Source organism: Amblyomma maculatum, chromosome 6 (assembly GCF_055883805.1).
Source record: "Amblyomma maculatum isolate TAMU_Amacu chromosome 6, ASM5588380v1, whole genome shotgun sequence".
NCBI lineage: Eukaryota > Metazoa > Arthropoda > Arachnida > Ixodida > Ixodidae > Amblyomma > Amblyomma maculatum.
Genome location: NC_139349.1, coordinates 57,488,414 through 57,515,288, shown reverse-complemented (window position 1 = coordinate 57,515,288; position 26,875 = coordinate 57,488,414). Strand labels below are relative to the sequence as shown.

Below are 26,875 nucleotides of genomic sequence, written 5' to 3'. Positions count from 1 at the left end.
CAAGAAGCGAGGCAGAGAGTAATCTGTCATGGGGAGTAGCGGTCAGTAGGGAAGAGCTAATTGAGGCCCAGAAAGCAGACGGTCTATGCCAGCGGGTGCTGACAGAGCTTGCGAGTAGTGCAGCTTGCACCGGGAACGCTGAGGGCAAGTACGACGCGTATCTGCTGGGCGATGATGGCTTACTGCTCCGCTACATCCCCCAACTTGACGAGGAAGCGGCGATTGCATCCCCCTTCCGAGTCGTGGTCCCGAGGAAGTTGCGGAAACGATTCCTCCAGTACTTCCATGACTCAGCGCTGGCAGGCCATGGCAGCGGCAGTAAGACTTACGACAAGTTATGCCGTGTCGCGACCTGGCCAGGTATGAGAAAGGATGTGCTGGGTTACGCCCGTACATGTCCTGTTTGCCAGGTAGCCAAGCCTCGGGCGGGGAAACCCGCTGGCATGATGAAGCCGGCAGTTAGCAACTATCCGTGGCAAGTGGTCGCGTGCAATATCATGGGACCCCTCCCTCGCTCCGCGCGCGGACACCAATATATCCTGGTAATAACGGACCACTATTCCAAGTGGGTTGAGGTTTTCCCCGTTAGGAAGCTTGTGTCAGAACGGATTTGGGAGAAACTGTTGGAGACATTCACTCGTTTCGGTTTCCCTTCCGACCTCATTACAGACAATGCTTCGTATTTCACAAGCAAAGTCTTTGTTGATTCCTGTCGGGCGCTTCAAATCCGCCACAGGAAAACGAGTCCATACCACGCTCAGAGCAACATAACCGAGAGAGTGAATCGGAATGTTAAGAGTATGCTGGTTGCGACGACCGAGCAGCACAGAGATTGGGACGCACGGTTGTCCGAACTGGCTTTCGCCACTAGAACAACCGTGAACAGGTCGGTGGGTATGACACCTGCTTACTTGAATTTTGGGAAAGAGATCGCTTTTCCGCTAGAGAACGCCCTACTTGACGCGGCGGGGCCCGCACCCCCTCCGCTTACACAGTACGCGGCAAAGCTCCGCGAGCCCCTTGAGGCAGCGCAGCGCGCGGCTCGTGAAAACCTCGATGTCGCGCGCATGGAGCAAGCGGATCAGTACAACAAAGGTCGTCGTCACGTCGTTTTCAACACGGGCGACTTGGTACTGAAAAGAACGCACCCGCTTAGTAACGCAGCGCGTGGTTTCGCCGCGTCGCTAGCGCACAAGTGGGTTGGACCGTTCGAAGTTACAGCACGGACTACGCCACTCACCTACCAGCTGCGGTTGTTGGCGACCTGTGAAACCGCTGGTCCGGTGCACGTCGCAGACTTGAAAGCTTACCACCTTCGCAAGGACGATAACTGCGAAGCGGGGGAAGCTCAAAACGATGCAGGTAGCAACCCGGATCGCAACCGACGCTATAACCTAAGGCCAAGGTAGTGCACTACTTTGTCTAACGTCTTTGCTTCTTTCAGAATGCATTCTGATAAGATTTTGCAGCAGCCAGATGAACCACCGTCGCTGGGGCGGGAAACCGCACCCAGCGCTTGGTTCAAGGAGGGGCCACTTAAACAGGGGGTACCCCCCTAGTTTGTGGCCCATTATTGTGACCAGCGCGGCCATGCTGGCCGTCTTCAACGAATTGGATTGAAGCCCGCTGCCCAGGCCTGGAGTACGGGCCTCAGGAAGCCAGGTGTGCCCGTGGCGAAATCGCCTGCTGCAATGTGCATCCAGCACGGCGCCACGTCGAAAGGGGTCAACGATGTAGAGCAGCAGCTCAGGGCCGCTGCCAGTCGTATCCGTGGCCGAGCCCAGCTGCGCGGTGACCCCGTGGATGTGGCCGCTGCCGGAGAGGGACCAGCCGGAACAGTCCCGCCATGCCTGCTGCCTCTCCCGTCCCACGGACCAGCTGAGATGGCATCCCGCCAGAGCCTGGCGACAAGGCTTCATATTTTACGCCGACCCGGGCTCGGACATGGACATGGCCCGGCTGTTGGCGGAGCCCGGGTCGGACGCTGAGGGGGGGGGGGAAGATGTAGGGCTCGTGGCGCGCCGCGCATTCTAAGGCCGCGCCACTTCCCGATGCTCCCTGCGCGCGGCCCGTTTCCCTTTCCCCGCTTGTTCGGGGATAACCGGTCCCGCGCGAGGGGACTATAAAAGAAGGCACGCGCCGCCGTCTCGCCCTCTCTTGGTCTCTGGCTCCTTGGTCTCTGGCTCTTCGTTCCGGCGCTCTCAACGACCCGCAGCCAACCGGACGACGACACCGACTTCGACGATCCCCGATCCCTGTGAGATTAAAGATGTTTATCATACGGCCCACTGTGTGTTTGTCGTGCGCATCCCTCGGGCAGAGGAATCGCCCACAACCTCAAGGGCTTTCTGCTTACCGCAAGAAGCCAGGAGGAATCTTAGATGACAGGACAATGTCATACTGGCCAGTACTAGAAGTTAGAACGATATATGTCTCTTAAGTTTCTTAATGTGTTCAGTGGGAAAAAGGAACCTTTAATCACTGCACACAAATAAATATGCCCTGGCGTAAACCGCATGCTGCTTCTGAAAGGTGCCTAGACACTACTAAATATTTGTATTAAAAAGTAACATCATTAACCCCAAATAATAAGTCCGAAACGTCCGTCTATAGCTCTAGCTTAAATAGGACATCTAACGCTATACACCTCTAAGCTGCTGCATTCATTCGATTAACTATATTCAAGCAGGAAAGGTGAAACTATAAGCAGGGTTCTACTCACTTTCTGCCGGGTAGGCGTCTGAAACAAGTCTATTATAATGATAAAACATAAAAAACGACTGGAGTAGCGTAGTAAGAAAGGAATCATCACACGTGTTTTTCAAATTTTTGTCCTTGATAATACAACCTCGCTGTTCCTGCTTCTGTGCCGTTCCCTTCGATATAAAGCTCTCATTCACCGAGTATTTGGACCCCATATACGGTCTCTCTAGATTTTATGCTTTATTTGTCTTTGTAGGGTAAGTACTTGCTTACAGCACGAAAGTAGAAATGAACACTCACAAGCAGCAGAGTTAAGCAAATATTTCTGAGACTGTTATGGCGTAGCAAGGAAAATGTACTCCCTCAGGACAGTGGTCTCAAGCACTCGATAAGCTGCGTGCCTACAATCCGCAGCAAATATATTCGGAGCAACAGATATATGCACTAGCCTACAGACGGTTCTTTCGCCGAGTTTCGAGTACAAATATTTGTTCTGCGCTTACCTTGCCCTTCCTCTCATTTCACTCTCCAAACAATTCCCCTCAGGTCACCGCATGCTCGGCCTGTATACGAGGCCTGCGTACGAGTACAGAGACCTGCTGCGGTAGCTCGGAATCCATGCATTTTCCGCGGCAGTTATTGAGCAGGCCTAGTGGCTTCCACCGCTATCAATAATAAAACAAAAACACTACTGCTGCAGTTGGAGGAGGGCTGTCTACGGGATAGTTGTATATTTCTGTAGTACGCCTAACTTACTTCGCGCTGCGGGAAGCATGCTTGACTAGCTAACTTTGCGCTTACCAAAGTCGGCCTGAAACGTATAGTGGCTTTGTTTTACACATTTGATTTATAGAGCACTCGTAAGATATGCAAGAGCTGTAGATTAAAAATCTGTTGTTAAAATATATATTCATCATGTCTGCAATTGATTTGTTCCCTCGAGACGACATGCAAAGACGGATTTGAAGAATAAGGATACGATTAATTAAGCCCGCATTTTACGGCAAGACATAATTTAATAGGTAGCCTAATCGATAGCATTTTATTTATGCCCCTATATTATAACGCACGTGCTCCAGCATATGCAGTCGCAGAATACCGCATTTTGAGAAAGAACACCCGAATAGATAAATATCCCCGCTTTAACGCAGTCGCACGGAAGCGCCTGCGCGGTTAGAGGAAACGTGTCAAGGTCAGGATCCAAAGGTCCTAAAAGGCTGGATTTCGATCTTACCCTGCCAACGCCTAACAAAGCCCAAGCTGGCAACGACTGCCAACTTGACCGAGTCATGTGTCTCATGACGCCATATACAGCATGACACAGAGCGCATGCGCGACCAACGGCCGGCGTAGGCACTTGGGAAACGCTGCGCGATGCCTAAATTATGGGCATTATATGAGCAAACTAGTTTGCGTCTAGGTATACAGCGGTGCACGCAATTACTCGTGAAATCGGGCGAAGCGGTAAAAACTCACGATTTAAGCATTCAAGTGAGAAATACAAGCAGGGTAGTCCAGCTTCTAAAATGGGTCCATGACATATCCTACCACCTCATCAAACTCTTTAATTATTACCGACCGATTCTATATACTATTACATTTCAATGATACCACACAAATCGACAGTGGGAGCCTTGCAACGCAAAAGAAAAGCAAGCTCAAGATAAAGGAAACACAGCAAAGCAACCCTCTAGCTTCGGGCTCTATTGATATTTCTTTTGTGACTGAGGAGTGAACTTGAAACAGAATTTCGCACGATGGACCTTTGGTGCAAAAAAATGCGGCCAGCGTACCTACACCTCGCATAACATAGAGCGTGAATGACAAACATTGTGGAAATGGCATGCTGTTCAGCAGACCGTTCCAAAAATAGTAGGAAATTTCAGAAAAAAGTGTTATATCGGTTAGGGGCATATAAGCCTACCGGTATGCAAGTGCGCATGCGCACAACGTTAACGTTACATGAGTCCTTGGGTGAGCAGAAACGCTGACCCAGAACTGCTCAAATAGCGTGAGCACCAAACGCCGAATAAGGTAAGGCAAAGTGATGGCGTCTGGTGAAGTAGGAGCCGCTCGCTTCACCAGTCACCAAATCGTCATTGAAATTTCGCTGTGTCGCGTTCAGTGCAAACGAAGAGGGAACGAAGCTTTCCGCTCGTTTGGAGGTGCCCGCACCACACAAATGTAGCGACAAAACGCCTCACATATTGAAACTGCTTCTGAAGTATTGAGAGATTACATATGCCTAGCGTTTAAGCATAATTTGGGCGCCATAAAGACGTCAGAAAATGTGCGCGTTCCAATGACTGCGTTAATAAAAAAGGGTTTTCACAAAGTTAATAATTCGCCATTATATGTTTTGATATCTACATCAGGTTTTGTATTATACTGGCATAATTAAATGCAAAATTTTAATAAAGCTGTGAAATTTGCAATCTAGCGTTTCATGTTTCATGAAACAGGGCTGCGAGCGGCTAATGTCATTTAAACGTGGCCGGCCACCTGTTCTAAATTTATGAGAAAATGCTATGACACTATATCCACACACGACAGATGGCTCCAAGCTGGCACTATACCTTTCACCATTTGCCATTATTCGGATCGATATTAATCTTCTTCAACGCAGCTACTGAGCAAAATACATGAAATAATACTTAGACAGCGAGAGGGGGTTTTCTTTTGAATAAATATATTTAAGAGAAACTCAGACATTCTGATTCTTCATTCCGAGATAAATATTGCAAAGAAGGACTACACAATAAAAAGGAATCTTTACGACAAAAACCGCTGAATTAAAGCAGATGAATGACGAAACTAAAAGCTCTAAAGGACGACCCTTTTATCAATTCCTTTGAATCTTTTAAAGCCTTAGGTAAGGATAAAGATCAGCTTATACATAGGAATTTTGGTGGTTAATCAGGCCGGCACTCATCTGCAGGTTTTATCACCTCAATTCTTGCTGTCGTTTGGTGCAGTGCGTTTTTGTTTTGCATTAAAAATTGCGAAGCCATTCTAAGAACCAAGATAGTGCAGAACAAAAGCTGTGCATACGTTTTCAATATTCCCTGAAGTGAATTAAGAAAGCCAGCAGTAGGGAGCGTATGCCCACATAGGAATGCTCAAGCCGGAATTGCGTCGCTGGCTACAACTTTCGCGTGAGGCAAAAGGAAAGTATCAAGTACAACCATTGCTGTAGTCACCTAAGAAATCATTGAGATAGAATTCTTCCATTTGGTCATACGATTCCATGCAAATGAGATATACTGGAATAATCTCAAGATTCGTTGGTCGGCCTGAAACAGTCAAATGGAATGATGCGAGAAGGCAAAGTTAGAACCGCCACAAATATAGACGCAAGGAATATTGACAACGAAAAACAAAACAAAAAAAACTAAAGAACCAAACAAGATAGTGAATGGACTTTGACGGACATCGGATCGCTTGAAAAAAAGAAAATTATTGGGCCTGTTGACACTGTAGACTTGAGGTGATGGCTTAACAGCGTAGCGGCATATAGCCGAAGAAGAGGGGGAAAAAGAGTGACGAAACAGAGCGCTAACCTTCCTCTTACAACGTTGGTTAGTTACCAAAAAAAAAAAAACGCAGAGTGTAAATGTGCTCCAGAAAAACGCTGTAAGCGAGCGTGAATACCGTTTTTTGTCCTTTCTGCTCTTCTTTCAGCTTTGCTTTGGTTGCCTACCGTTGCACTGCTCCGTTATCGCCTTAAATTGACATTAAAAGCTACCCAAACATTAACTTCCTTTCAAAATAAACGTCTTCTACATCGAGTTCGTGAGTCCCTGTGTGCTTCCGTTCGTCAGGATGCAGATTTGCTTCAGAAGAAAGTGAATGACGTATGCGCTCTGTTTCGTTTCTTGTGCCCTTTTTTTCTGGTTATTTTCTTAGGACGTGTGCAGTTGCGCTGTTACGCTACGGCCTTAAATGAGGTCATTAGCATGTCCAGAACGGCACACTGAGCAAGGGAATGGCATTAAAGTAACGCAACCAGCAAACGGCAGTGAGATCCTTAACTCTGGAGCACCGTAAAAAGTATGGCAGAATATTCAGGCCTGCTCTTCTCTCCTCAAGCAAATGCGCCTGTCGCTCTTCTTTCTCGAAAAGCTACCTTGCAACTTCTCGCACTGATGCGGACCCCGCGGCCTCTTGGCAGTCTGCGCACAGCGGTTTCTCCGGACTAAACGTGAACTTAGCATCATTAGTACCTCCCCGATGCATGATAATATGCTGGAGAGTACGGAGAAGGGATTAGCAGGATAGCTTAATTCCTCGGGGTGGGGTGATCCTTCCGCTTAACAACCTTTCTTCTGGCACGATGCACCGAGTTTCGTTACCGCCCTAACGGCTGCGCACTCCGCGATACTATGAAAAAATACCTCCCCCCCCCCCCCCCCCCCCCCTCCTCACACTCTTCCCACCCTTAAGAGCGTATTTGACAAAAAATCTAAGAAGCATGTAAGCGTCTCTAATGCCAGTTAACCATGATGTTCGCTATTACACACTCGCACCTAATGTATCATAAATATTATGAGCAGAACGCGGCAAAGCCTTACGTGGATCGGAGGTATGTGTTTGAAATGATGTCAAACTGGAGAAGCTGAACCTCGGCCCCGCACGAAGAGAAGTAGATCGAGCGTGTACACGCCATAACACCAGTATCCAACAACCGAAAAAAACATCAACAAGAAATCACTGTTTCATAATAACGTAATATGTTTAAAATAGCCTTGCCGGCATGAAAGCTGCCAAAATACTGCAGAAACAGGGGCGTGGAGGACGGATGGGGGTGCTCACACAATTAGTGTTCCCACTTATTCTCCAGACGCGTTGTCGATGCCAGTAATCGTGGTATCGCTTCACAACTCGGAGATTTTTTTTTTTCCATAGCGATTACCGTGTAGGACATTTCTTTCGCAGATTGTTTTCCTCTTGTTAAGCTACAGTACTGAGCTCAACATTTGCTGCTTTACCAACGAAAAAAATCAATGCTGCATCGAGTACACACTAAAGCTACTATGGCGGTATACAAATACAAATTCTAGACAAGGGTGTGCTTTAATACATAGATATTTATAATTTATTTTAATGTAGCTTGAGACATTGCTAAAGAAGTCAATACATACGCAACTCACCTATCGGACTGCTTCAATTATCAATTATTGCTGAAAATTGCAATGTATTGCTTGATTTTATGGCACTCCTAACTACTTGATGGGAGCGCAAGACAAATTTGAAAACTGAGATTTTGCTACGCACTGGAAGATTAGACAATCCCGTGAACAGGTTTATACTAGTTGCCACTAAGTTAGAAGTGGAGCCCCAGAAAGCTCGACGTCTTCGGTAGAAAGATTTCAAAGAAAACATAAGTTTCCGTAAATGCCATCAGTGTTAAGCCTACGCCACAAGTGAAAATATAGCAAGCAGTTACATGTGAAGAAAAGAAATCTCGGGACACGACAGCACATCTCAAACAAAATATCTTAATGCGACTTAGGGACAACAGTGAAATATGTTAGAGCGAGCCGTGAAGCGGAATGAGAAACTTATTTTTGTTACAGGGACTCTTACGACGGACACAAATTTTGTTGATTTCCTTTCTTCATCCCTATGCCTTTGTCTTTTAGCTATAAGTTCAGTTGCACGAATCGTCTTCAGTTTTGAGGAAAGGCGAAAGCGCCAGTAGTCCATGCATCTTGAATGCATTATGAGTGACAGAATAAGCTCCTGCGACGCAACCTGACTATAGGCATCTTGTAATCGGATCAATGGTGACGTTTGTGTGCCGACGCCAGTAAATTACAGGGCCAGTACAAACAACAGATTTCACGCGGCTGCACAAATAAGAAAAGAAGATAAGAACTGGATATGCCAAGCTATACTGAGACCATCGCAGGTTATAAGAGCAAGACCACGATATGGACCACAACTCATATGGAGTTGAAAAATATTCTGCTTGGACTCAAAGAACATTTACGTCTACGGAGAACGGTTGGAGCTACCCTTTAGAAGGCACGCAGGGCAAGATCCATGAAGTCTCCAGGACTGCACTGAGAAAAACAATGCTTTCGTAATGTCTATAATATGCATGTTTTGGTCTTATAAACGTGCACGCAGTGTTCGTTACTTGAAACTTTGCCTGGAACCGCTCCGCGAATTCGTGTCTTGCGTTGCCGTGTACTGTGTCGACTCAATAAGATCTATGTTTCCATCTTTCGAAAACACCCTTCAGACAATAGAGCGGCTTAGACTCTGCTTCATGCGCAATGCTGTCGCTTCGCGGTTGATGACATTGCACGACAAAATGGAATTTGCATCACGAACAGTAACTCGAATTGCGTCTTACTACAGTGACATCAATGGCTTGTGGCACTCTCACTGTACCAGCCTCTCCGTGCTAAAAGTCAGAAAATCGGACAGACGTTTTCAGCAAATAGCGGCAGAGGTACACCATGATCTGTGGCAGAATCAAACGGTAGTAGTAAGGACTGTGTCCGGCAATTTTACAGCGTCACCGTTACCCTACCATTCTCTAAGGTCATTCATCTGCGCACGCTTAGTACGTGCGCCAGTTTCATCTGCGCCTCGCCACAGCTGCGTCGCGTACTCTCTCCTTTGCTCACCACCGGCCGGACAACGAGTGATGTCGGCCTTGGAATCAGATGACGACTAGCTGTGCCATGGACTTCTCCTTCACTTCGCCACTAGTTTAAACCAGCGCGTTCGCCGCCACACTCTGCTAGCCATGGATGGTGTAGTCACTGGGCCATCAATGGCTAAACCATGCATTGCAGAGCTTACGTTCGCTAAATAGGTTCAGCCGGTTCAGCAAGAAATGCTTTCAACTTACTTTGACGGCAACTTATAAAGGACGCCGAAGTAAAACCGAGAGTCAACATCCCAGCACCAATTCTCCTTTATCCGAGCACAGATTCCTCTTTATCTAGTCACTGACTGCAACGTCAACATCCTGGAATCCAACAAGATTTCACGAGAGAGTTTGCTCTCAGGCTTCCGCGCTCTCCCCAAGGATAGCGCTGCGGTGCCGCACAATTGTGCATCGACGGCCCCCGACTCCACCTGTCGAAGCGGCAACAGACGTGCAATAGCTCGAAGAGAACCGGCGCATTTTAAATCGAGTTTGTCATTTGGAGCTATGCCAGCTCGGACTAACCTGAAAGCCTCCATTTGGCCCGGCCCGCTGGGCCAAGGTATATTTGTCTCGAGCGGACTGGGCAGGGCCGGAAACCTCGATCCCGAGCTCATGCAACTTTTGCAGTTTCCGGCATCATCCCCACGCAAGAGATTCAGAGTTATTTCCCGGCTTCAAACAGCATTTCCTCCGCGCCTCCACTCCGCGAAGGGATCTTTGCTAGCTGTCAATGACCGAGCAGAAGGGCTGCCTGTGGGAAATTGAGTTTGGAATTTCTCATCTCCGCTTAGCTGTTGCACCGGTGCAGATGTTTAGGTACCCGTTTTGAGTTTTGCGCCAGATTGTCGCCTATCACGCGTTTCTGTTGCAGTTTCCTCCTGCATCTACATAGCCGGGACTGAAGCGGCACACAGCTCAAAGCACCCACGGTGCTTGGGTATCCTTTTGCAGGCAATGAGGTGAGGCAATTAGGTTTTTCGTAGCAGGCAATGAGGGAAGCGTGCGACTCAACATTTTCAAGATTTCAGATAAACTCGTCTTCTGAAGTTATTTATTTTTGTACAATCGCTTTCTGCTTTCGTAAAGTGTATTATAAGGTTATAGGCTTTCAGAGTTCACTAATCAACTGGCAAAATTTGCAACTATTGAACCATAAAATTGGAAAATAAGACAGAACCTTCAATTTCCTTTTATCGTTTTACTTTTCCCTCAGCCATATAACGAAAGCACGAGCGCTAAGTCCTGCCTACACAAAAGTAAGTTCCGCATACACTTTGATAGCTTTTCGGGAACAAAGTTTGGAGCCTTAGACCTGTACTTATATCGCAATATTGTTCACAAAGCTCTGCAAAAGCTATAGCTACCAAGCATTGGCATGGCTCCGTGCTAGCAAAAGCCAACTCACGAGCCTTGTTAGTCACAAGAGCGCCAACAAACTTTTGCTACGTCAGGCCAGAACTTGCCGAAACTCAATCGCGTTAACGATTAATTGCATGAGAGTGCGCCCGAGCACGCTCTTGCGTTGAAGCCGCTCCCCCTAAAATTCCCTCGCACGTCGGAAGCTGAAGTCCTGTCGGAGGTGCACTTTCGGAGCACAAAGTGCTTACAGCAAAGGCAAAATGGGGCTAGGCGGGCCGGTCTCACTGAACCTGAATTCCACGAATATATTGTTCGCCATCCATGCAAAGTGGAAGTACGGTGATGGAACCGAGATGCGGGGTCACTGGTGCCGCTTGGTGGCAGCAGTGCTCGTGACGCCAGCCCCGCTCAGAGAAGAATTGAGGCCTAGTTTAGTCCCGCACAACAATTTTGCTTTTTTACCGTATTACTTCAAATTTCAAAGCCAATACGTGGTCTTTACCTTCAGCCGTCTCATATGCTCTTTTTTCAGAAACGTGCCTGCCTGCTTGCGGGAGGGTGGATGGAGGAATGTTTTCGGATGGGTGGCTTTTCTTGGCACGTCCGCACGTTACGTTGCCAGAGTTCCCCGTCAGCGCACGGGTAGTTTGAGCCTTTTGTCTAGTTACCCACACTCTCTGATACTATGATTCGTTGGAAGAATAAATTAAAAATGTGGTTTTAATGAGTGACTGCGTTCCGCCTTGCTATGCTCAAAACGACGCCCTCACTAGGCTTTCTAAATTTTTCTCTGTGCGGACAGCCGTCATTAGTAATAAATATGCGATGCCATGTACCGTCTTTGCCAAAAGTAACCAGGCTGCATGGTTTGCTCATCATTCCTGTAGATAGGCGTTTATAGCACATGCCAAATTATTAATCGCCTGTAGGGATTAACAGCCCCTCACTTTTATCTGTAAATACCATTTTTTGCCTTTTGGAATATATCAAGGTCTCCAAACACGCCTGAGAAGCAAACCCTGCAGCCTGGTTACTTTTGGCAAATGCGGTACATCAGAAAGCCACGGTGCAAAGCAAAAACTTAAATAAAGTGCTAACAAAACATTCTTTAGCGCCACTTTCCCATGAAGCTTCTACTTAAATACTTCTCCACTTATTTTTATATGCGCATGCTATCGTGACCAAATGCGAAAGCACGGCCACATGCTCATAAAATCGATAAAGAAAAGCTACAATAGTACAGGTTGTCATTTCAACCCATTCTGTTAAGCCATTCCACATAATGTAAGCAAAAACGTTTAAATAGCGAATGAGGAGCTTGCGTGCTACTCGTGCCTCCAAGCAGGAAGGTCCCCTTCTTTTTAATGTGCATTTTCATTATGGAGGGAGCTCTAAGCAAGCCGCTGAGGAATTTGAGCTTTTCATGCTGATTCGAAGCTTGTGAGCTTGTGACAGATGTGGCGAGAACGCCAGTCTGCATCCGTAAAAGATCGTGAGAGATCGCGTGTTATCAACCGGACCCCAGCCCTTTGGCTAAGGTCCAAACATTTCTACAGTGTTCAAGTTGTTTTGGTACATTTTGTATGCAAGAAAAAATACAATAAGGAAGTAAGTAAGAAGAAAGAAAGGAAAGAAGAAAGAGTAGAAACGAGAAGAAAAGGGATGGAAAGAAAGAAAGAAAGAAAGAAAGAAAGAAAGAAAAGAAAGAAAGAAAGAAAGAAAGAAAGAAAGAAAGAAAGAAAGAAAGAAAGAAAGAAAGAAAGAAAGAAAGAAAGAAAGAAAGAAAGAAAGAAAGAAAGAAAGAAAGAAAGAAAAGAAAGAAGAAGAAAGAAAGAAAGAAAGAAAGAAAGAAAGAAAGAAACTTAGAAGATGCTTTCTGGCGCATAAGGAATTATGGTTATCATGGGCCAAACTCACACACGATGCGAATTGAAGTGGTGATTTTGTGATAGAGCACCCGGCTTGCATCGGGAGGGTACCAAGTTTAATCCCCAGTGCCGCCCGCTACAAATATATCCTCTGTCAATGAGTACAAGATTTCCCCCGGCCTAGTGCACGGCTATTCTGATCAACAAAAAAAAAAAAGAGTGGTACTTATAGGCTTCTGCCGCACGAGGCGGACTTTAGGTTTTCTAATGGGGGAACAAATCACTGACACACCAGCGCAACTTGAAAAAAGAAGGAAAAGTAGAAAGAATACACAATGCCGCATTAATTGGCCTAAAAGTTTATTATCTCACAGTAAGCCTAAATTTTCTTCCGCAGTAGTGACGATTATGCGTCCTGTGTTATAGTTTTGATACGGGGACGTGTAGCGGCTTATTAGCCTACGAATGGTTCATTTTTCCGTGCTTCCATTTAGGTCACAAACATGAAGTTCTTAAATAAATCATCAATATACCTTGTGTACACAACAAATCATGGTCTTTAAACATGTAGGAAGTATCCTCAATGAACAGCTGCATGGAACGCGTTCACCACTTGCAGATACCTTAAGCTATAAAGCCAACTGAAACGAACTTTCTTTGTTACCATAGTCACCGCGCGAAAAGGGCCGAACAAAAACGAAGAATTCTAAATAGAACATAGCATAGTGTTCTTAGTTGCTTCTCGTTTTGTCACATATCGGAGCCTTAGCTTCATTAGAAGGTCTTAACAGCGGCTCGCCTTCCTTGAGCCAGCTTTTAAGCGCGCCTGCCAAAGAACAAAGCCTGCTCTGTACTTCGCTACTTCGCTCCGTCTAATCACTGAGATATCCTCGTGTGTCATCATGTGGCTTCTTTCTCCAAACATAATTCTCCATGCAAATGTATGGCAGCTCCTGGCAGATTACTTACTGCCGTGCACCGCCATGATGGTGCTCGACTGATAATCCTAAAGGTAGGGACTCGATCCCGGCCATGCAGTCGCGTTTTGATGGAGGCGAAACGTATGGCGCCCGGATACTTTGCGACCTCTGTGCAAGTTATAGAACAGCAGGTAGCCTAAATTCAGCGCATTGGTCAGTCTGGCGTCCCTGTTAATAGATACCGCTTTGTGAGATCAAATCCTTTAATTCAAACAAACCGGCTTGCTGCCGCAGTGTTGCAAAACAGGAAGTTTCACTCTGTTGTTCTGAGTTAATAATGTCGAAGGTAACTTCGTCCTTCTTGCCAGCAGGTTCAACCATTTGGCCGAATTTATAACCAAGAAATGCTCTTAGCACCCATTCACTAACTTTTAGTTAAATAACCTCCATATATGATAATCGCAATTTTGAAATTGAAACCGAATCTAACACTAACTCTATCAACTGGAGGATAACATGCTCAGCCAAAATGCTCACAACTCCAAACGAGGAAACATTCCAAGGAAGAGTCCATGCGGTACTAAATGATGCAGGAAATAACAGATCCATAAAAAGAAAACAGCGCACATAGACTGCAGTCAGGAACGCGTGAAGGAATAAGTAATAAGCGGGGGAGGTGGAGAGCGGAAGATACTTCCTTGCTCTGCTTCTCGGGGTGCCGATCCGTGGACGGGAACCGTAGTGTGTGCATTATTAATTCACACGTAAAACTGGCAACGTGCCGCGGAGATCTCAGAGCGAGATGGGGAAAAGGAACCGCTTCATTGCCTCCGACCTACTCCAGTTTATCCGGTTTATCGCACAGGATCCACACAGTGGTCATATATCTTATTCATAAATCAAGAGTTCATTGAGATTAATACAAACTAAAATAAAACCTTCCTTTTCCCGCGTAAAGGTATAGTTTATGCTTCGAATGGCAATTATTTTCAGGCCGAATTGCGGATCTCAACAAGGCAGTGGAAAGACATGCTTCTTTGTTGGGCTCTGACAATGGTGTAAAAAAGGCACATCATGTAAAACTTAGTTATAAGCACCGGATATTGTAGCGTCATATGAGTTCAATTTAAAGCTCAAAGGCTTGAGTAGGCAAAGTCCTCTTAAATGAAGTCCTTCGAGTAGCAGACAAGTCCTTTTACCAGCTAAGATAAAAGTGCCGTACCTTGGGCTTTCTTTCTGGCCATTGTAAACGGCTTATCTGCCTCGTCCTTATGCTGTATATTGGGTGTTGTTCCTTGTTCCATAATCTGCCATACTTGTATTTGTTTTACTTAGTGCAAAAAGTCACTGAACATTCGCTTCTATAGGGTCCCTGGCGTGCACCATGCATGTATCCGCTACGTCCTTTTGAAGCGCAAAGTTTTCTAGGCCATAATACAGTATTCTAAGAGAAAGAAAGCATTAGGCAAATGTTTTATTTAGGTAAGCTTCGAAGAAAAGGGAGAGTGTGAAGTAGCACTTGTAAGGAAACCGGGTAAGTACGAAACATACAGGGTCTGATTGATTAAGCGCACTAACGACATAACGGGCTCGTTATGAATGCGTTGTTCTGATAATATATTAAGTGAAGGGCATGAAGGTCGTTTCCAAACGTCAGAAGGAATGTTTGTAGGTTTTCTTAGGTTCCTGTGCCCCATGATTGTTTTTGAACTGGCTACCATCCTGACAGCATGCCCTGCGCCCTTCGTCTGTGGAGCACAAGTATGTGGGGCGAAATGCCTGCTTTCTTCCCGCGTTCCACTACATTTGTGGCATATGCTTCAGCCACGCTTGATTCCTGACCAGGAAGGTAGGGTTAACGTCCCATATTCCACCTGTTTTTCATTTACGAGGGGGGTATGTTGTTAATCTAGCAGTAATCGTCACTTCAGCAGACTCGGCTGGTCCGACCAGTATTTTATTCTAAACCTTCTTATCTTATCTCTTTCATAACTCTTCTTTCTGCACGTGGCAGATATTCTGGCTCAGCTGGAGCCAGTTGCGGGCCCGTGACCAGTCGCAAGCACCATGCCTCGCTACTGCTGGGCCAGCATCTTCCACGCTGTTCGAGGACGCCGATGGAAATTCAGGCCGTGGTGGCTCTGCGTGCGGTAGGTGGCTCAATGTAAGGACGCTTGCGAGCTAAGCAATGTCAGTGCACGTTAAAGAGCCCAAGGTTTTGAAGATTATTTCTAAGCTCTCTACTATGCTATATCTCTCGATATTCTTTTTGACCACCTTTTTTAATCACTGACTAGCAGATCTGCACTGCATCTCTTCTCATTCCAAGCCGAGGATGTTGTCAAGCGAAAGCACATACGAGCGCTCGCCTTACTCGCAAAAAAGATCAAGCCGCATCAAATTATCTACTTTTTTTTTTTACCATGACCGAATCTAGAAAAAAAAAAAAACGGGATTTCCACAACCTTCAGCATTATACTTACAAGCTCGAAAAATACCGTCATAATGTCCCTGTGCCCATATTCTTTATTAAATAGCGGAGGATGCATTGAACGTAATTGCAAATTACGAGCGCTGCGACGGAGAACAACAACGAGAGAGTAATGACAAGGACAGGCGCTACTATCAACTGAAAGTTTATTCGAAGAACACAGATTAAATACTCGCAGAAGACAACCAAAGGCACATACGCTTCACAGATTTTTCCTAGGTATCCACATATAAAATCTCACAATCTTGGATGCTTACAGATGGTAAGCTCACGCACATGTCACTGTTCTTATGGATGTGATATGACTCTGACAGTTCTCTAGTCATTTGATCTTTGTGTCTAAACTTAATCTTGGTTTTCTTAAAAAGCGGTAGGCATGTTTTCCTACTAGGCACATTTGACCCACTAGGTTTATTTAAATGACAGTCTCTATAATGAAGGGCCAAATTGGATGAAGGGGCACTATTCAAAGAAATGTTATGTTGGCGCAGGCGCGTATTAATACATTTGCCGGTTGGCCCTATATAATTTTTCCCACATTTAAAAGGTACTTGGTACACAACCCCTTCTTCACATGCGTCAAAACGCGAATCATGGTCCACTTGGCACGCACATTTTCTTGTTCTACTTTTTTGTTTCTGATCTCTAGCGCTTCTGTTAACAACCGCACAAATTTTGTCCAGCTTATTAGGAACCGAAAATAGCTCGTAATTTTCAATCATGTACCAACTAGCTCAACTTTCCGTATTACTGCATTGAACGTTTTTTAAGCATTAAAATATTGCTGAATTCCGATAACAGTGAGTAATCAAGGTCCATATTTGTATGCAAGAAAACATTATATTTCAAATTGTCTCATATTAAAGAATTGTGGAAACCACAAAAACACCCAAAAAAGGGCAGAATTTTAAGTGTATTGTCCTTAAATATCTCTAAAGGAGAAACAAGAAAACCTTTTATATCAGGTTTAATGCAAGGAAAACCCCTCAAGTATTTCATCGTCCAAATAATAACACGGCCGTGAAAAAACCGAAAACCTAACGCCTAGCACTAACTTTAGCAAAAACGTCAATATTGGGAAAGAACATTGCCGTTGGTATTACAATGAAAAGTGCAGAGTAGATAATTTCGACACGTTTGCCTCTGCCCAACTATTAAAACGTTTTAAATGTAAGCAGTTATTTTTGAACCTTGTAGCAGCATTCTCGCATACAAAGCTCCGGATCAGACGTCAGCGCTGTTACTGCTGGCAGAAGCCGACGCTGGTGCTTGTCGTATTCGTCGTGTTCGATATTACAATTGCATTGATAATGCCGAAGTTCAGGTCTCTATATTATTGGTGGTATCCTGAGTTTTGTTAGAATATAATAGTGCGAAAACACTATCGATCCCATAGCAGAATTAGTCCATGAATGTTTGCTATCGATAGTGCAATCAGTAGTTTTATAATTGTTAGCTATCGTCACAATCGAATCCGAATATGCTGAACCCGAGGTGGATTTCAAAATGGTTCAATACTTTTATACAAGATACATAAATAAAGGAAATAGATAACGCACCTGCATTTTATAGGAAATACATTGAATACACGTTATGCACCTGGACCTTACAGCAACTTACCATCCCGCTGGCGTGCAATCAGTGCACTGCTAGCTTTGCGTTGAAGTGTATAACCTGTTTCCCAAGAAAGCCGCTGTAGACGGCACTTTGTATCTTGCCTGTCATTAGATGCTCAATTCTCTTTACGAACACGCGATAAGTTGTGTAGCAGCTTATTAAAGTAAGATGTTTGTTTCCTCAACACCTTTGAGCACTGACGCATGCCATACCAGGACTGCCGCTGGACTTCAGCTAGTTTGGCTGGCCTCATGCCACAACGATGTTCAAGCGTGGAAAAGCGCAAAGCACAAAGGACGGAAGGCCAACAAAAAGCGGCACTCTGTGTGCACGTCATCAAGCATTTCAGAACGCAGAAGGTGCCTGGAAAGGATCAAGGCGCGCTACTCTGAGTGCTTTATCCACTGCATCTATGGAGGCAAAACCTGCAGCACTCGGTGACGCATGGACTGCGAGGACTAAAAGCCTTGCCATCCGTATAATGACCGCCTGCACGTAGCGGAGTTTACGCATCATTCATTTGGAGAGTACTAATGATTGATAATTTTTCGCCATCAATAGTTTGGTTATAGAACTACTATGATAACGTTGTTACTATCATACCGATAGTTCCAGATCAAAAATGTGCAGAGGACAAGCGAGAAAGAGCAATTGTTACGTATTTCTTAAGCCAGCATTGTGCAATAGGAAGTTTCTTCTGTACGATTAGCGAGTTACCTTGGACGCTGTTCAGGAATTCTAAACTGACAGCCTACGTTTGAAAATCTTTACCCTCTGGAAGCTAGAATGGTTGTCCCTGTTCGAAAGGCTAAATGCGTGTCAAGGCAGCCCACCAACAGAACTTCTTTCCTCATCAAAAACAGCATTTTTGCGAATATTTTGGAATTTAGGATTTACATCGCGTTATTATGCCAACTAGTGTCTAAAATGGCATTTCTATAATGTATTTTACTTATGCTATAAATATGCTCTGGTAATTTAGAGCCAAAACGATTTAATTCAAGAATTCGTAATGCTTTTTCTCTGCAAGATCAAGTTCGTTATAAAAGAATTGTCTAGCATTTTTCTTCAATCAGTGCAAATCTCATGATATAGGGCAGCCGTGTCGAAAGTAATATTGTCACGGACGAAGAACAAATGGGCAGTGGCATGGGCAGCAGTGATCGCGCCAGGCCCGCCGGCATTCATTAAATCATCTCGTCGTCATCTTTCATCATCCGTCTGTTCATCGGCTTGCAGCCTCGTAACATTTTGGTTGCAGGTGCCGGGTACGCTCATCATCTCTTCTCATCCTTGCCCAGAGCTTCGGCGTCCTGTGTCTATTTGTGCCTTCGACAACGGGTTTCTAGGAAGCATCGCATGGTTGTTCCCAGCCTGCCGAACCCGGCACGACCTTACCTTCCACCCACCCCATCCCCTGCCCCGACCATAATACACAACGGAGGACAAAACGCAGCAAAATTAACCCACTGACGAGAGACGCCATCAACATGACCACAAGGAACGACGAAAGACCCGATCATCTAGGTGACCCCACTGCTCTGAAATGCAGAGCAAATAGCCTAACGACCCAAGACACCAACACAAATAATGAAATTACCCCTGGCCATACCATGCATTGCGTGCCTGGGGCTCGGCCATCGGCTCTTTGCTACGGGTGGCCAGGAAATGTCCTGGGCCATGCCTCATCCGGGGCTCATCGTGGCGGCAAACTGTTGTCTTCTTCCCTTCTTCTTCTTCTATCTTCTCCAATCCTGTCACGCCGGTGGCCCCTGGTAACGTTACGGACGCAATAGCGGGCAGCTGCGCGGGCAGGAGTGATCGTGCCAGGCCTGCTGGCATTTATTAAATCACATCGTCGTCATCGGTCGTCATCCATCTGTTTATTGGCTTGCAGCCTCATCCGAATGTTAAAAAAAATATATTGTTAAGATGGAGAACTTTTTTTTTTGTTTTGCTGGGAAACAAACCTAGAGCCACACTCATTCAGCGTGCATTTTCAATTCACAGTTCGGTTTGGTCGGACTTCAGCATAGTGACATCATGAGACAGAAGCAGTGAGCGCCAATCACAGAAATCACTATACAGCGAGTCCTACCGTCCGTGAAACCAAGCGTTACTCGCCGCACGCTGCGGTAACGACATCCTGCGTCATGCAGCCATTTCGGAGGTGCGTTCACTGATGGGCTAATGCTACGGTCGCTTCTCACGGAAGCTTCAAAGCCGCAACATCGTAACTAAACATATTCCAAAGGCCCAAATAAATACTAAATGAAAATTGAAAATGGAAGTTTGTGGAATAAGGTCTTGGGAGCTGCGATGTTTCTTATAGGGAACTAGTTTGCTTTTCAGAGCGTCAGCTACTGCTGCTATATGTGGATGTCAACTGACACCAAAATTTGACTTCTAATACAGTGCGAAGAGCCGGCGCCGTTCGCTTCTTATAACTCGCACACCTGCTGCTGTTGCTTTTTCTTCACACACCTGCCACCTTTTTAGTATGAATGCACTATTTCACGAGATCTAACCGGGCTTTCAGAATGTGCGCCATAAATACTGCGTCTTTCGTTTCCTGTAAACCAATTACTAGTGAGGGTATTTGTAGGGTATGAGAAATGATAAATATTGATGATGATAAATACCAACCAATACTAATAAAATATTAATTAATATTAAATAGCGGTATAAAAGAATAAAATACAAAAATAAATCAGTATGAAAAAAAAAACAAAGTAGCATCTTGCTGCGCTCCACTGCATAGGCGCACCGCGCAGTTGCTATGGCATGTCAGGCCACGCAAGGATGTCGAGTGAGACAGGTCCTTCTACTGTCTCGACCGAAGAAGCGTGCCAGGTCCGGCGGGGTGAGTTGAAAGGATAGAGGAGACACCGCGAACTTGAACACAGTTCCCAATGTGCATATATCGTAGAGCGTTACCAAATCGAAACTTAAAGCAAACAAAAAAATACCGACCAGCAGCTAAACCAGATAAACCGTGCTTTGCACGTTTAACTCGATTTAACCTTAATTTAAACTCTGGTAATTTTTTCCTTCCGGTACATATCTTCACAACTGTCTGGCACAATGCCACACAGACTTCCATTTCCCTGCCCACCCTCTCCCTCCACAGCCATCACTGCCCATCTGGCTCGCCACCTTCAAAGTGGTGTCGACACCTTCGTGTCCCTACATTCGGTTGTACTGTTATTGAGGCTCGCAGACAGCCATGGATGAGGCTTATCCTGGAAACAATGCTTCGGCTGCGTTTCCTTGACGTTCACAGGAAGCCATAGAGGAGTTAAACGACAGAAAGTCTTGACTGACCGTGCTTAATCGCGCTTCCGCTATGTAAACTAGGCTCAGCCGGGTTGAACTCCAGCAGCCCAACACTCGCAAACTCGAACTTAGCAAGCCCATCATTACCGATTTCCACCAATACTATACCAACTATAAGTTAGGTACGTATATAAGGTCTGCGACCACCTGTGGTTCCAGCGCATTATAAATCCGGCGAGTAGTCTCATGATTCCCAGGCTCCTACGATTTGATCTAACGCCCGACATTCGGTACACCATTGTTGAATGGTTGAACCTGTTTTTTTTTCTCAACAAAATTTGTGGTTGAATCGGCAGTTGTTTTTTCGTCTAATCGGTTTATTGCTAACTGACGAAAAAAGAAACAGCGAGAAAAACGTAGGCAAGAAAGCAAACGCAAGAACATAGGGGGCGGGGTGCTCGTCTCATGTTGTTGCATGTTCCCTCTTGTACACTTTCTTTCGCGCTGTTTCCTTTTCGTCAAATATTTTATCACCAGGTTGAATTAAAATGGCAGATCACGTACGCCTCACCGGATCACAAACGAAGCACACTGCTCCGACGGAAATCCGTTCCTCTAAATTTGCCATTGGAATTCGTTCGCTAACGCGGGAGCATGCTTCCGCTGGACGTCCACCAATCATCAGGCAGAACTGATTCTCTTGGCCCCACCCTCTGTAATGGCCGCCGCCCCCTTCGGCCGGCTTCGCTCTGTAGCTATTACATTTTTGGAAATCTTGCCAAAATAAACAAATCTAATTATACAAATCCTGGCGTTCCTCAGGCATAATCAAATCTTGCATCGAGGCTAACCCAAGTATTTGAAACGGCAAAGGCCCAGTTTGCCGACGCAAAGCGCAGTGCGGCGGCGTCTTATGGGAAGTGAAGGCAAGTTGTTTTTTTTTTCTCCATGCGGTGGTTCAGGAGCTCACTCGTCAGGTGAATAACGTAAAGAATGCTTAGAAACATTGTTCTCGTGTCAATTGCTATGCGGAACCATTTACAACATCAAAATGTGAAAACAATATGCGTGGGTGGATTGTTTCGTCTCCTTGCTGCCGCCGGAACGTGCATGAACACCGTTGACAGGAGGAGGAGGAGGAGAAAAGGAGGGCGGAAGGCAGGGATGTTAACCAGAAATAATTCCAGTTCTCTACCCTGCACTGGGAAAGGGGAAGGGGGGTAATAAACTGGAGGGTAGAAGAGGAGCGGATGTGAGAATATCACAGTCTGTAAATTAGGCCAGTCTCTCTTAGAAAGAGAAGTTTTTTGTAGGCTTTGAGCGCAGATGACCTTTTTGACCATGGTCCCAAGATCTTCCCTTCCGTTCAGGGGTGAGCTGCCAGACGATACAATACAGTACGCAGCATATGTCTTTCAGTTGCAAAAACATGACACTCACAGAGGAGGTGCTCAATCGTTTCGTCAACGCCACATTGTTCACAAGCAGGGCTGTCAGCCATCCCGATCAGGAAGGCGTATTTGTTTGCGAAAGCAGCGACAAGCCACAGGCGGCACAGTAACGTTTTTCCAAGACATGTTGTGTGGTGGGGAATACGCAGGCGCAGTCCAGGGTCCAATGCCTTGAGGCGACGGTTGGAGAACTCTCCGGTGTTCTACGCAGAATGTGTCCGCTCCAGAGCCAAACAGCGAAGCCGGCTAGCTGCGTCAACTTTCGTTAACGGAATTTGAACTGAAAGTCCGTCGTTGTAGGCAGAACGGGCAGCGTCGTCCGCCTGGTTATTTCCTGCAATGCCACAGTTCCCTAGCAACCACTGGTAGATGATGTCGTGAACTTTGTATATTGCGGCGTGATGCAGCGGGCGGATTTCTACAATGAGTTGTTCATTTGAACCGCGGCGTAGTGCCGCTTGCGTGTCTTGAAACGCTGCTTTGGAGTCAGTGAAAACTGACCATTCTTGGGGGAGTTCCTGGCTGATGTATTCAACCGCAGCCCGTAGGGCAGCTAGTTCCGTACCAGTCGACGAGGTGAAATGTGTAGTCTTCAGCTTTATCAAGACGGACCTTTCCGGTACTACCACTGATCCCACGGTGCTAGCTGACGTAACTGAGCCATCCGTGTACACATGTATTCGGCGATTATGCTTAGAATGAAGGTGCTCCAGCGTCATTTGTTGCAAGGCAGACATTGGTAGCCTAGCTTTCTTCTTTGTGCCAGGAATTGAAAAGTGAATCTGAGGTTCATGTAGGCTCCATATGAGTGCTCACGGTCTTGAAGGAGGGGTGAACTTCAATGGAAAATAAGTGCGCTGCGCTTCAATGGTTTAGGAAAAGGCACAGCATGGTCTAGTTGCTGGGAGATTTGCCAGGTGGTGATTTTAAACTCATGCGAGGTGTCTAATGTGTGTTCTTACGATCTCGACAGCAACATAGGCAGTGAGAGGATGTTCCCCGGCTAGAAGAACAGTTGCTGCCGTTGAAGGGCATTTAGGCAAACCAAGGCAGATGCGGAGAGCTTGCGCTTCCACACTTTAGAGAGTCCGAATGTTCGTCTTCTTGATGTTGTTGAATATCGGAAGGCTGTACCGCATGTACCCCATAAATATTGATCGATAAAGGTTTAGCATCGAGTGCACGATGCGCCCCATGACTTTCCCCGAGGAAGGAGAGAACATGTACAATGGCAGGTAGTCACTTTTTCATATCATTCAGATGTGGGCTCCACGAGAGTTTCCTGTCGATGACGCCTCCCAGAAAACGATGGCTTTTTTTTCATAGGGAATGGCCTTCCCGTTTATAGATATGGTGTAGTGTGACATCGGTTTTCGTGTGAAGGCCAGAAAAGAGCATTTCTCACTTGAAATGTTAAGGCCTTGCAAATGTAGGTAAGACGCCATGATTGATGCTGCCCTTTGAAGTCTCGCACGGACTTGGGGACGAGTCACACTTGACGCCCGAATGCAGATATCATCGGCATAGATAGACACCTGAGCAGATTGTGGCAGCAAATCGACCAGGCCGATGAGAGCAAGGTTGAACGGGGCTGGGCTCAACACCCCACTCTGTGGGACTCCGCGTGAGTACTTGTGTAAAGAGGTTAGTCCGTCCTGCGTCTGGATAAAAAGCTACCGCTCAATTATAGGTGTTGGAGGTTTGGATGGAAGCAACGTTTCTGGCCTGGTGCGCGTAGAAAGCTTCGGAGGCACCAGGTCTAGCATCACTAGAAGGTGCGATTTCTGCGTTTACTGTAGGTGGTGGCGGAGCTGGACAAGATATAGTAGCACTTGGAGCCTTCTCTTCAACGATGGTTGTCTTCTTTGTCGATCGTTTTCGGTGCGAGCAACATCGTCGCACCTTTTGACAGTCATGAGTATAGCTCACATGATTTTCCTCGTAAGGATAACATGAAGAAAAAGTTTACGACATATAGAGGTATATAAGCAAACTTGTGCGACAACAGCCAATATTGGTCATGGCCAAGGATTTCCAGCCTGATACTCAAACTTGCAAAGTACGATGCTTATCGCCAGCCCCTACGATTTTCGTTTTACGCTGTTTTGTCAACATGTGTGTTGTTTCGTTGTGTGCTAGCTGTAGCCATTTCTTTTGCGCCGCTGAGACGGCTGCTCACTGCGATTGGCCTGGTGACAGTGCATTCCGCCGGCGTTCGCTTCTTGCTCACTTGGAGGAATGTACGGCGATTTCGATGCAGTCCGCAGCGCAGATTTTGCACCACGAGAATTTCGCCGTGAATGTTCACTGCTTGGGGGTCAGCAAGCAGAAGACGCAGCATTCAAGCCATCCGCAGCTGTTCCGACCACCGTGCAGGGACGACAAGAAGCTAGGATGCGCCAATCATGACAGGGAGCAGAAGCGGAAACCAGACAAACGATATACAAGTGTGTGGCCAAATCCTCCGATTTCAGCCCAGCAAAGACTGCTGCTCTTTAAAGGGAGTTGGAATCAACACCTGATCCTAATCTTCATGTTCTAAACGGTTACATGAATCTTGAGCCTTGAAACAAAAGTGCTTTTTGCATCTTCCACTTACCTCCTTTCCCGATTACTCTCATGCTGATGACAGGCTTTCTTTCGTTAGGTTTGGTTAATGGAGTTTAACGACCCAAACCAAACTCAGGCTATGAGAGATGAAGTAGTGAAGGGCTCCGGAAATTTCGACCACCTGGGGTTCTTTACCGTGCACTGACATCGAACAGCACACAGGCGCCTTCATTTCTGTGTCCATCGAAAAGTGGCCGCCGCGGCCGGCATTCGATCCCGCATTCATGGGCACAGTAGTCGAGCGCCCCAACCACTCCATCACCACGGCGGGACCAATTATTTTCCAATGGTATTAGATAAAGCAAATAAGCAGAGTCGATTTCTAGGTCTGACTATATAATAACGCTTACCAATGTCGCAACAAAAATGCCCAACTTCCTAATTGTTTCCCCACAAATCCTGCAATTGTTGAAATAATGAAACCGTACCAACTAGCATAGCCTACAGTTTTTCTCGGGAAAGTTTTAACAGATGAGTAAGTTTAACTTATTTCTCTTTAAAGTTCTAACAACCCCTCACTTTATCTTCCTGTCTGCTAAAGTTTTCTTGACTCTAGGTTTAATTTATAAAATTAGCTTTAACCTATAAGAAATCATCTTTCAAAGAAACGTGATCGCATACGAGCACACTATTCGTGGCCTGGCTTCTCTGTGGTACGCTGTATAAATCTTGCGCGGCTGTACTACATACATACACTAGAGCGACATCATTTTCCTATGTGAACACAGTAAATTTTAAGGACCCGGAGTGTCCAAACATTGCAGAAGCAGCACGGAAACTCTTTATGTTTCCAAACTGTCAGGGCGTTGAGAACTCGTGTCTGCGTGAAGACCCAGTTTTAGGACGAGGCATTTCACGCTCTAGAGGTTGCAAATAATGAGCTCTCCTCGAAAACCAGCTTTATGTCTACGTAGCCCTTGATGAGACAACCGCGCAATAAGCTAAAAATAATAAATCTATCCTTTGTCGCTGAGATGAATGACGAATAATTAGAGCGTGCCCAGACTGCGCCAACGAGAAAAATGTTTGACAAAAAAGTGCATGTTTGCCATAAAATAAATGACCGCTCTTTACATTCTATGCCTAAATGCTTGAATGCGCTTGAAGTTGCGTACACGTTAAGTTGAAAGCAGAGTAATGAACGTCAGAAGAGAGATCATTTGAATTAAGTATGCTTACAGGCTACGTTTTTGTTTTAATTAGTAAGCCTCCGACCTCAGTGAGTCATGTCGGTAAAAGATCCCCTCACGCTGGCCTCTTCCCACACTAAATATTGTTCGGAACTCTGCCTGTCATAAAGCTTCGCCCTGTCGTTCACGTCTTGCCCTGTTGTTCGCGATATATTTTGGTGTCGGTGCTAGGTATCAATCCCAGTACATGTCCCGTAAACCACCACAAGCCCAGGACTCAACTCCTGTGCCAGTCGGCACCCCTGTGCACCGTACTAGCAGGAGGAATCAAGACGTGCCCCCTGAGCACAGGCTGTTGGAGTTCAACACCGCCGCCGTACCCCTGACCCGCCTCACCTGGGATGATACACAGCTCGTGTGGGCCACCGAGCAACAGGAGGCTTTTGCGGAACTGCGCAGACTACTGCAAACCATCCCTGTTCTTGCACACTGATTAAGACGCTGCCACCGAAGTCCACACCGACGCCAGCAACATAGGCCTTGGCGCTGTAATCGTTCAACACCAAGCTGACGTGGAAAGGGTCATTGCGTATGCCAACCGCACGCTCTCCCGTGCTGAAATAAATTATTCCACTACGGAAAAGGAATGCCTCGCGGTTGCGTGGGCAGCTATAAAATTTATGCCTTACTTCTATCGCCGCGCGTTTAAAGTCGTTGCTGACCACCTTTCTTTGTGCTGGATGGCCAATCTCCGCGACCCATTGGGGCGCCTAGCATGATGGA

At 46.0% G+C, this 26,875-nt stretch overlaps 1 protein-coding gene across 1 annotated transcript in view; it reads left to right on the top strand.

Moving 5' to 3' along the window:
- LOC146185827 (uncharacterized) overlaps positions 1–26,585 on the top strand; it is an 84,137-nt gene extending 57,552 nt beyond the window's left edge. The window contains exons 3-5 of the mRNA XM_084607924.1: positions 15,532–15,667; positions 23,865–23,976; positions 26,324–26,585. Coding sequence (XP_084464050.1) covers positions 15,532–15,667; positions 23,865–23,976; positions 26,324–26,585 — 510 coding nt within the window. The remainder of the gene's footprint in view (positions 1–15,531; positions 15,668–23,864; positions 23,977–26,323) is intronic.
- The last annotated feature ends 290 nt before the right edge of the window (positions 26,586–26,875 follow it).